General features: G+C 33.1%; 1 protein-coding gene across 2 annotated transcripts in view; it reads right to left on the bottom strand.

Annotated features, from left to right (window-relative positions):
- ntrk3b (neurotrophic tyrosine kinase, receptor, type 3b) overlaps positions 1 to 12,224 on the bottom strand; it is a 215,247-nt gene that overhangs the window by 109,258 nt on the left and 93,765 nt on the right. For both annotated transcript variants that reach the window (XM_077713645.1, XM_077713644.1), the window contains exons 5-7: positions 4,145 to 4,299; positions 2,458 to 2,600; positions 1,049 to 1,190 (exon numbers count right to left, since the gene is read on the bottom strand). In XM_077713645.1, the coding sequence (XP_077569771.1) occupies positions 1,049 to 1,190; positions 2,458 to 2,600; positions 4,145 to 4,299 (440 nt within the window). The remainder of the gene's footprint in view (positions 1 to 1,048; positions 1,191 to 2,457; positions 2,601 to 4,144; positions 4,300 to 12,224) is intronic.

The raw sequence follows: 12,224 nt of genomic DNA on the forward strand, positions 1-12,224 counted from the left end.
ACCATTTTTTGGCCCAAAAAGTTAGCTTATTTGCCGTCAATTGTTAATTTTTTTTAACTTTGTTTTTTATAGTTCCATTTTAGGGTACTTAAAAGTCATGCTGGTAAATTTTAGATCATTTGCTAATAATTTTACGTGTGTTTTTTGGATGATTTGTGTCAGTTTGTTGTTTTTTGCTGATTTTTTTATCGATTAAGCCTGTCAGCTTTATTGTCGCAGTCAGTTTAGTTTAATGCCGACAGACCACCATTTTTGGCCCAAAAACTTGCCGTCAATGGTTAATTTTTTAACTTTGTTTATTTTTATAGTTCCATTTTAGGGTACTTAAAACTCACACTGGTACATTTTGGATCATTTGCTAATAATTTTACATGTCTTTTTTGGATGATTTTTGTCAGTTTGTTGTTTTTTGCTGATTTTTTTTATCGTCACAGTCAGTTTAGCTTAATGCCAACAGACCACCCTTTTTGCCGTCAATGGTTAATTTTTTAACTTTGTTTTTTTATAGTTCTATTTTAGGGTACTTAAAAGTCACGCTGGTAAATTTTAGATCATTTGTCTTTTTTGGATGATTTGTGTCAGTTTGTTGTTTTTTGCTGATTTTTTTTATCGATTAAGCCTGTCAGCTTTATTGTCGCAGTCAGTTTAGTTTATTACCGACAGACCACCATTTTTTGGCCCAAAAAGTTAGCTTACTCGCCGTCAATTGTTAATTTTTTAACTTTGTTTTGTTTATAGTTCTATTTCAGGGTACTTAAAAGTCACACCTATAAATTTTGGATCATTTGCTAATTATTTTACATGTTTTTCTTGGATGATTTTTGTCCGTTTGTTGTTTTTTGCAGATTTTTTTTTTATCGATTAAGCCTGGCAGCTTTATTGTCGCAGTCAGTTTAGTTTAATACCGACAGACCACCATTTTTTGGCCCAAAAAGTTAGCTTACTTGCCGTCAATAATTTTACGTCAGTTTGTTGTTTTTTGCAGATTTTTTTTAATCGACTAAGCCTGTCAGCTTTTATTGCTTGGGATCGGATTAAAATAACTTACATTGTACGTTGAGCTGGATGGACGAGTTGGTCATGCCCACAATGTTCTCGGTGATGCACGTCAGCTGGAAATTGTTGTCCTCGCGGCTGATGTTGGACAGCGTCAGGTTAAGAGAGTGGATGTCTGGCCTGTACATAGTGGACTGAACACATGGAACATGGGTCATTTCCCTTTCATATCGATATACAAGCAATTTGAGATACGTATAAAATTTCGGGCAAATATTTACCTTGAGATACGAGACTATTTTGACATACATATGCGTGTAATGTCTTTATGAGCACTGGGCGGAGCATTGCATTTTTTCTGTGTGTAAGTCAGTGCGAATGGCGGAGCTTGTTCGCTAATTCGAGAGGAGTATATGCTACTTTTTGTTGGAAAGTGGTCGTGCGTTATCTTATCGTGAGGACATTTATGTGCATTTTTGGGGAATATTTTGAAGGGAAGACAAAAGCAAACAACCCTCGATAGGTTGCATTTGAAAGTCAGGGTGGAGGCGGGGCTAATAGAGGCAACCCGGGAAAAGAAAGGTGTCAAAATTTAATACAAAATTAGAATTAATTTAGTGTAAAGTTAGATTACATTTATTTTCTAGTGTGTCTGTATCGTAATCCAAGTTCATTTAAATTTTTTATGTTATGTTACGAGCGCGTTGCCATGCAAAAAGTCTCTCTAATTGTATAATGACAATAAAAGCATTCAATTCAATTCAAAAATATTTTTAAATAATCTTTCTCCACACATTTTTTCTAAAATTATTGTCAGTGATCAAGTGAAAAATGTTTAAAAAATTAAATCAATGGTATATTATTATGTATTAGGTTGACTACTTATTTATTTATTACTTATTTATTATTTATATTACTTATTATGTATATATGTATATATATGTATATGTATATATATATATATATATATATATATATATATATATATATATATATATATATATATATATATATATATATATATATATATATATATATATATATATATATATATATATATATATATATATATATATATATATATATATATATATATATATATATATATATATATATATATATATATATATATATATATATATATATATATATATATATATATATATATATATATATATATATATATATATATATATATATATATATATATATATATATATATATATATATATATATATATATATATATATATATATATATATATATATATATATATATATATATATATATATATATATATATATATATATATATATTCCTCATTTACTAGCTCAATTTTTCCCTGTATCACTTTCACTTTGTGTTTTATATCAGAATCAGCAAAATATCTTTAAAAAAAAACAACAAAACAAAGAAACAAAATCAAGAATCAGCATGGTTAGTGTGTGTGTGTGTATGTACCAGGTGTGTGTTGATAGAGCGAAGGTCGGTGACAGTCCAGTCCACTTCTGGCATAGGCGTTCCGGATCCATTACAGCTCACTGTCACGTTGTCGCCTTCCATCACTAACACGCTGCTGTGGCTCACACTGATCTCTGGCAAGTCTACACATACGAACACACACACACACACACACAAACACACACACAGACAGCGTGTTCCTATTAATACGCAGCCACAGCCGCCTCTGTTGACACATTTTCACACCCAATCAATTATTCGCTTTTCGGTAATGGAATAAAATTAGCACGGCGACTATGAGTCACCGTGACGACACCCGACCCTTGATTTCACTCCTTCAAGCTCCGCCCCTTCATCCTTGTTCACTTATGTTTTTTTATTGTTATTTTTTTTAGCCACCATTACTTTTGAAAAGCTTTTCTCATGAGATTTATCGTATTTTAAGTTAAGTTACCTGGAGCTATTTTATTTTGCCTTCATGGTCAACTTCCATCAAATGGAGTCACCACCACGAGTCATTGCGTTGTTTATGTACAAAAATATGTGCCCTCCCCAGTTAAAATTTAACTAAAATGTTAACGTTAATTGTGGGATTTATTGCAATAAATTACAAATGGTTCATTCACTTTTTTCTCCCACAATTAGACATATCTTAGTACATATGTTGATTGTTTTAGGCTAGATGTGTCAAAGTGGAGGTCCGGGGGCCAAATCTGGCCCGCCACATCATTTTGTGTGGCCCAGGAAAGTGAATCATGAGTGCTGACTTTCTGTTTTAGGATCAAAATGAAGAGTATAGATGTATATTAAATTTGTTGATTAATTGTGTTGACTTTTAAATCAATAATCGTCATTTTTTCATCAATTTTTTCTGTGTTTTTAGTTAAAAAATCATTTAGTAAAATCTAAAAATCTATTTAAAAAAAGCTAAAATAAACATTGTTTCAGATCTATAAAAAACAGAATATTCAAAATAAAATGATAGATATAGATGTATATTAAATTTCCTGATTTCCCCACTTTTAAATAAATAATTGTCATTTTTTATCATTTTTTTCTGTTTTTAGTTCAAAAATAATTTTGTAAAATCTAAAAAATATATTAGAAAAAGTAAAATAAACTTTGTTTTAGATCTATAAAAAACAGAATATTCAAAATAAAATGATACATATATATGTATATTAAATGTCCTAATTTTCCTCCTTTTAAATCAATAATTGTCATTTTTTTATCATTTTTTGTGTTTTTAGTTCAAAAATAATTTTGTAAAATCTAAAAATATATTTAAAAAAAAGCTAAAATAAACATTGTTTTAGATCTATAAAAAACTGAATATTCAAATTAAAATGATAGATATAGATGTATATTAAATGTCCTGATTTTCCTCCTTTTAAATTGATAATTTCTATCTTTCAATCCATATTTTCTTCGTTTTCCTTAAAAAAATATTTTATGAAATCTAAAAATATGTAAAAAATATTTTGGGTTTTCCACTTAATAGGGCTTATATGCGAGAAAATATGGTAAACATTTTTACTCTTCATTTTCTATTCTTTAGCTGGTAATATTAAACTCACATTCCAGATTGTTGTTGGACTGTTATTTCAATGCAAAATGGGTGTTTAGATTCAATTCAATATAACAGTTATTACTCTATTTTTACGTGTAAATCTCCACTTGTACTTACCGCAATTCTCAATGTACATGCGTTGCAGAGTCTTTTTGGTAGTTCCATTCCTGCAGTAGATCTGCTGGGTATGAAGGTTAGCCTCGCCTCTCTCTTGCCACAGCTGGAGCCAACGAATTTTGCAGGCACACTCGAACATCATGTCGTCCAGTCGCCTGTGACCGGTACACACAAACCATTTTTTTTTTATTTTAAAAAAAGGAACAAGACAATGAAACTCAAATAATACATTTGTTCTGGTTGTTCTGGTGAGGATTAACACAGCCGACTGTTACAGAAGTAGAGTGGAAAGAATCCACTTCTGTAACCTCTGTACGTAGTAACGAGTGGAGTACCGTATTTGACTTCCAGGTATGAAGCACTCACTACTACACAGTCACCTCTTGAGCCAGCCATTGTTGATGTTTTGGATTTTTTTTTGTATAAAATCTTGCAGTGGGGGAGGAGCTATATGATGGAAGATGTTGTGAAGTAAGATGGCATTTGCATATTTAACAGTATTGTTTCAATTCAGGCGTTTGTGTTTTTTTAATATCCGACAGTGGTGGCTTTTAGTTTTTGGTTTTCTGTTTTTTTCCCATATATAAGGCGCACTGGATTATAAGGCGCACTGTCTATTTTGGAGAAAATTTAAGACTTTCAAGTGCGCCTTATAGTCATGAAAATACGGTAATTGCTATAGACTTCCAGGTATGAAGCACTCAATACTACACAGTCACCTCTAGAGCCAGCCATTGTTGATGTTTTGGATTTTTTTGTATAAAATCTTGCAATGGGGGAGGAGCTATATGATAAAGAAGATTTTGTCAACTAAGATGGCTTCTGCATATTTAACAGTATTGTTTCAGTTAAGCTGTTTGTGTTTTTTTTATATTCGATTGGTGGTTTTTCGTTTTTGGTTTTCTGTTTTTCCCATATATATAAGGCGCACTGGATTATAAGGCGCACTGTCTATTTTGGAGAAAATTTAAGACTTTTCAGTGCGCCTTATAGTCGTGAAAATACGGTAGTTCATTTCTATAAGAAACTATAATATGGCATACGAGTAAATTGACCTACGAGCTCAATCCTGGAACGTATTAATCTCACATCTCAAGGTATTACTGTACTTTCTGCCCACACTTTGAGTGACAGGTGTAGATAGACCTCATTTTTGTTCTTTATATTATTGTTCTTAAAATATTATGTTGCAAGCCGCAATGTTATGACACGCCGGTCCTCCGAGTGCAATTATTACAGTGGTTTGGCGCGCCAGTAGCAATAATAAAATGACAAAGAGCCTTTCACGGGATCCTCTGCTAGGAATTGATATATTCCCTGGTTATTTCCCGTATGAATGACAATCCAGATTCACTCAAGCGCCCCTGCCAAACTAGCAGTCACACAGCAGACTGTCAGTTTATATACGAAATACTCACGAGATGAAAGGTGTAGCGTAGTGCGACCTTCAAAAGTCATTTGTTAACTTCGGTGATTAACAAAGCGAACAATATGGCCAAGACTGTCCAATTCGACTGGAGAGCGATGGCGTTTTCTATCAACCAGGACAATGTTAGTCGGAACCAAATCCTTGAAATTTACACTCAACTGACTATCTGTCGAGTCCCATACAGAAAAGTCATCAATATAACTTTCTTTCCCAGAAATATATACCGTATTTTCACGACTATAAGGCGCACCGCATTATATGGCGCACCCTCAATGAATGACATATATATGGCGCACTGTTTTATAAGGCACACTGTATAATAAGGTGCACTGTATTATAAGGCGCACTGTATTATAAGGCGCACTGTATTATAAGGCGCACTGTCTATTTTGGAGAAAATTTAAGACTTAAGTGTGCCTTATAGTCGTGAAAATACGGTAATTGACTTCCAGGTATGAAGCACTCACTGCAATCACCTCTAGAGCCAGCCATTGTTGATGTTTTGTTTTTTTTGTATAAAATCTTGCAGTGGGGGAGGAGCTATATGATGGAAGATGTTGTAAACTAAGATGGCATCTGCCTAATTAACAGTATTGTTTCAGTTCAGGTGTTTGTGTTTTTTTAATATCCGACAGTGGTGGTTTTTAGTTTTTGGTTTTCTGTTTTTCCATATATAAGGCGCACTGGATTATAAGGCACACTGTCTATTTTGGAGAAAATTTAAGACTTTTAAGTGCGCCTTATAGTCGTGAAAATACGGTCATTGCTATTGACTTCCAGGTATGAAGCACTCACTACTACACAGTCACCTCTAGAGCCAGCCATTGTTGGTGTTTTGGATTTTTTTGTATAAAATCTTGCAGTGGGGGAGGAGCTATATGATGGAAGATTTTGTAAACTAAGATGGCATATGCATATTTCACAGTATTGTTTCAGTTCAGGCGTTTGTGTTTTTTTAATATCCGACAATGGTGGTTTTTCGTTTTTGGTTTCTGTTTTTTCCATATATTAGGCGCACTGGATTATAAGGCGCACTGTCTATTTTGGAGAAAATGTAAGACTTGTAACACCTACAATGTTAAAAACGCCATATCCACAATGTACCATCATTTTTTGGCACTATAAATCGCACCCTACAGCAAGAAAATAATTCCGCCATGTAAACCCACCCCCTCCACTACAGACCACAGTCGTTTTCTACGTATTATGGGATATTTTTACGAAACGACGTCTAACTCATTGGCCTGTAAAAGTCCCTAATTAGTGGCACTGGGCTGTAAACCGTTCAAAGAGGCGGAAAATAGATGCTTATAAAATTTTAAATTACGGTATATGTAGGCTGGCGTATTTGCAGTGTTAAAACGCACTTCTTAAATACAAAAAATCATTAGGTTACATGAAGACAATGGCTAACTTAGCTACAGGAAAACACACTTAAATCAATTAAACAATTAAAAAATAGGGGGCAGGCTTTGATTTAAATCAAATACATATAAATATTACTAAATACCACATCACATAGTCACATATACCTCTACTTACGAATGCCTCTACGTATGAATGTTTCAGGTTACGAAATTTTGTATATGCAAATGAGTGACTCAAGATACGAACAAAAATCCAAGTTATGAAATCCCCCAAAAATGGTAATGCATTTTCCTTATCCATTATTTCATTTTGAATTCCCCTTATTAACCAATTAAAATATGTACAAATGCAACGTGGCAAATATTTTCACACACACACACACACACACAGGGCACACGCAAAAGTCAAAAATGTACTACAAAATGGACGGCTTTCAGCCCTAATAGAACTGGATCTTGCCACCATCTGGCGGACAAACGCGGGAGGAAGATATTTTAGCCGCACAGGGCACGTTTTCATATTCTATATTTATTTTAAGACATTAATAAATAATTTCCTTATAATTTTCTTTCATTTTTGTGTGTTTCCTCACATCTTTCATACAAAATTGGGACACTTTGACCAATTTTAAAGAATTTAGTTGGTAGTTATGTGAGGACCGTGGAACAAATTAGAGAATTTACATATAAAGTACACATCTACTTACGAAATTTTCAAGTTATGATAAAAGTCTTGGAACCAATTAAATTCTTAAGTAGAGGTACAACTGTATAGAACACACAAGTAAGTTTAGGCATTTTAGTTGGTAGTTGTGTGAGGACCGTGGAAAGAATTAGAGAATTTACATATAAAGTACACCTCTACTTACAAATTTTTTAAGTCATGATAACAGATTAATTTCTTAAGTAGAAGTACGACTGTATATAACACACAAGTAGGTTTAGGCATTTTAGTTGGTAGTTGTGTGAGGACCGTGGAAAGAATTAGAGAATTTACATATAAAGTACACATCTACTTACAAAATTTTCAAGTTAGGATTAAAGATTAGTTCCGTAAGTAGAGGTACGACTGTATAGAACACACAAGTAAGTTTAGACATTTTAGTTGATAGTTGTGTGAGGACCGTGGAACAAATTAGAGAATTTACATATAAAGTACACATCTACTTACGAAATTTTCAAGTTACGAATAAAGATTAATTTCGTAAGTAGAGGTACGACTATATAGAACACAAAAGTAAGTTTAGACATTTTAGTTGATAGTTGTGTGAGGACCGTGGAAATAATGAAAGAATTTACATATAAAGTACACATCTACTTACGAAATTTTCAGGTTACGATAAAAGTCATGGAACCAATTAATTTCTCAAGTAGAGGTACGGCTGTTCAGAACACACAACGAAAAAAATATAAACTAAAACAATGTCCTAGCCACCTATTCTTGCAAATTAACACCAAAACGTGACGCACTCCCCCACAAATCCATGAAATAAGTGCAAAGTTCTAGTATTATAAGCTATCCGTCTCAGGTTCCATTAGCAGGCAGGCAGGTGTCATTAGGCTCTTTTTTGCTGAATACATTTCACAACATTCCTCTTCTGCCACGCTCTTGCGCATTCCCTGTCCAATTTCCACGTAGCGATTGGCCAATTTTGTCAGGATGAATGTCCATCCAAACGTCCTTGGCAAGGGTCAATAAGCGTCAGTGGGAAAAAAATGCATGAATAATGTATGTGATGGTGATATACAGTCTATATGAAGTAATGAGAATAGATTCCCGCAGGTGGATCCGACTGCTTCGTAGCGACGAGAATTGAACCTTCTCAGGTTGGATGGACCATTACTCACTGATGAAGTTGAACTCTCAGGAATGACTTCTTCTAAATGAGATGGCTATTTGTTCCCGAGCCGGAATCACTCAACCGATTCTTGCAAGTATAAGAGAAGAGGCGGAGCTATGGCTTTCCAGAAGTAATTGACGGTAATTTGCATGGGTAATGTTCAGGGTTTTGGGACAGGGGTGGGTAAAGTTTTGGGGCCCGGGGGGCCATATTGACTTTAAAAATTTGACAGATGGGGCGGGGTTAGCATAAGATATGATATATATAAAAAAGTGCATCCGTTAATAGTACGTATGAAACATAAACAGGGAAAAAGGACTTAAGTATTAACATACTCATCACTCTTCATTAAAGTAAAAAGTATAAAGTACAAAGTCAAGTCAAAAGGAATGTATTAAAAAATATTAAAATGTCATTTAGATGGGCGGGGTCAGCGCAAGATACGATACATGTAAAAAAGTGCATCCGTTAATAGTACATATGAAACATAAACAGGGAAAAAGACTAAAGTATTAACAGAATCATCACTCATGATTAAAGTAAAAAGTAGAAAGTACAAAGTAAAGGAAAAAGGAATGTATTAAAAATATTAAAATGTCATTTAGATGGGCGGGGTCAGCACATGATACGATACATATAAAAAAGTGCATCCGTTAATAGTACATATGAAACATAAACAGGGAAAAAGACTAAAGTATTAACAGACTCATCACTCATCATTAAAGTATAAAGTACAAAGTCAAGTAAAAAGGAATGTATTAAGAAATATTAAAATGTCATTTAAAAAAGATATAGTCGTAAAAATACGGTAACTATTTTTTTTGTATTTCTAGCCATTTGTTAGCTAGCATGACGCTAAACAGGAATATTTTTTTTAATTGAGGCCAAGAGTGAATGAGGAATCAAACCAATTATCATTATTAGTTATTACACAAGTGATTTTCCCCCAAAATGTCAGTTCAATCCTTTTGAATGGACCATTATTGTTTGAAAGACCAACAATATATTGAATATATTCTATATGTCATTTGAGTTTGCAGCCTCAAAGCTTTCGGTTGTCATTTCTTCCCTCCATCTATCCTTCTTTGTCTTCTCAAATAGAGATGTTTGCATTTGACAGCCGACCAATTGGCAACACAGAAACGAACGTGACAAAACGCTCAAATAGTGTCTTTATTTGAGTGCCAGTGCAGCTTCAGGGAATTTGAAGGCTTTCCAGTTATTCGTTTACAGCCTTCTTAATCAAGACGCCTTGTGTCATGTAGTGTTAAAAACTCAAGAATAGTTTTCAACCTTCAACTTACATACATCAGATTGTACTCACGAAAGTCTCTATCAACGTTTTTTTTTTTTTTTTAATCAAAAGACCCCAATATATTGTGTATCTGTATTTCTTTGCATATTGACCGTCTCCACGTATAAGCCGCACCCTTAAAATCCGTTACCGGACGTTTGGTCGCCGGTCTTTTGGTCGTTGGTCAAATGTACTTAGATATTATACAGTACTTAGATGTTAAGCAGTACTTAGATATTAAACAGTACTTAGATATTAAACAGTGCTTGGATATTAAACCGTACTTAGATATTAAACAGTACTTAGATATTAAATAGTACTTAGATATTAAATAGTACTTAGATATTAAACAGTATTTAGATATTAAACAGTACTTAGACATTAAACAGTATTTAGATATTAAACAGTACTTAGACTTTAAACAGTACTTAGATATTAAACAGTACTTAGATATTAAAAAGTACTTAGATATTAAAAAGTACTTAGATATTAAATAGTACTTAGATATTAAATAGTACTTAGATATTAAATAGTACTTAGATATTAAATAGTACTTAGATATTAAACAGTATTTAGATATTAAACAGTACTTAGACATTAAACAGTATTTAGATATTAAACAGTACTTAGACTTTAAACAGTACTTAGACATTAAACAGTACTTAGATATTAAAAAGTACTTAGATATTAAACAGTACTTGGGTATTAAACTGTACTTAGATATTAAACAATACTTAGATATAAAACAGTACTTAGATATAAAACAGTACTTAGATATTAAACAGTACTTAGATATTAAACAGTACTTAGATATTAAACAGTACTTAGATATTAAACAGTACTTAGATATTAAACAGTATTTAGACACTAAACAGTACTTAGACATTAAACAGTACTTACACATTAAACAGTACTTCGATATTAAACAGTACTTAGATATTAAACAGTACTTTTATATTAAACAGTACTTATATATTAAACAGTACTTATATATTAAACAGTACTTGGATATTAAACTTTCTCTCTTAGATATTAAACAGTACTTATATATTAAACAGTACTTGGATATTAAACTCACTCTTAGATATTAGACAGTACTTCGATATTAAACTCTCTCTCATAGATATTAAACTCTCTCTCATGAATATAATTTTGAGAGCTGTTTTCAACAGTAAACTCTCACCATTGGACTAGCGACCAAAAGGGACCAAAAGACCGGCGACCAAACGTCCGAGCACCTTAAAATCCCCTTTAAACCATTGAATTTCACAATTTCACTCGTATAAAATGCCCCCTGATTCACAATTCAAAGCGGTCTAGTTTTCACCAAGTCTCTGAGTTCAATAATAGCATGAGATACACATTACGCATTTATCAAGGCTGATATTTTAATGATCGACCGCAAGACCTTCACAAGCCTAAAACAACTATTTGTATGTTCTGACATGGTAAACACTACGAACACATGTATCAAGGCTACTCGTGTCTGGCCAGTCAGATCACGTATAACTACAGTTTTATGCAAGTAACGGTTATTTTTTTCCTTGAATTTCATTCATAGACATCAAAATAAATGTTGTTTAGCGTTTTATCTGTTTATCTTTTCTCTACTTTGAAATAAATGACCGTATCTGCCGCATTGTGACGTTTCGTCTTTGTCACCTTGCAGTTTCGTGCTAATTTATGCGCATATAAGCCGTACCCTTGATTCAATCGGCATATTTTTAGGCTTATATGCGAGAAAATACGGTAAGTTTTAGCTCCATAAAAAGGTTTTCTTGACTAGCATCCTTCTAAACGGGCGCTATAAAACCGACAATTACCGTCCTTCATGAATATGCAAAAACATCTGGATTTGTCAACCATGACTTGAAATACAATTCTGTGACGTACTTAACTGCGAATTGGGTGACTGATCTTCCTCTTGAGCTTAGCTTTTTATTGTAGCGCGTTCACGCTAATGGATCGTTTCCAGAGGGATAGTAGCTAATGTATAAGAGTGGTAATTCTTATTAGCAATTAGCATGATTAGAGTGGAATGCAAGGTGGTTGAGGAAAGTGGGCGGAGCTTCTCTGCTCTACTCTGATGCCTTATAGTCCACTTAGCTATCCGTTTATGGGAAATGCTAATATAACGTGATTTGTTTTG

Source organism: Stigmatopora nigra, chromosome 3 (assembly GCF_051989575.1).
Source record: "Stigmatopora nigra isolate UIUO_SnigA chromosome 3, RoL_Snig_1.1, whole genome shotgun sequence".
NCBI lineage: Eukaryota > Metazoa > Chordata > Actinopteri > Syngnathiformes > Syngnathidae > Stigmatopora > Stigmatopora nigra.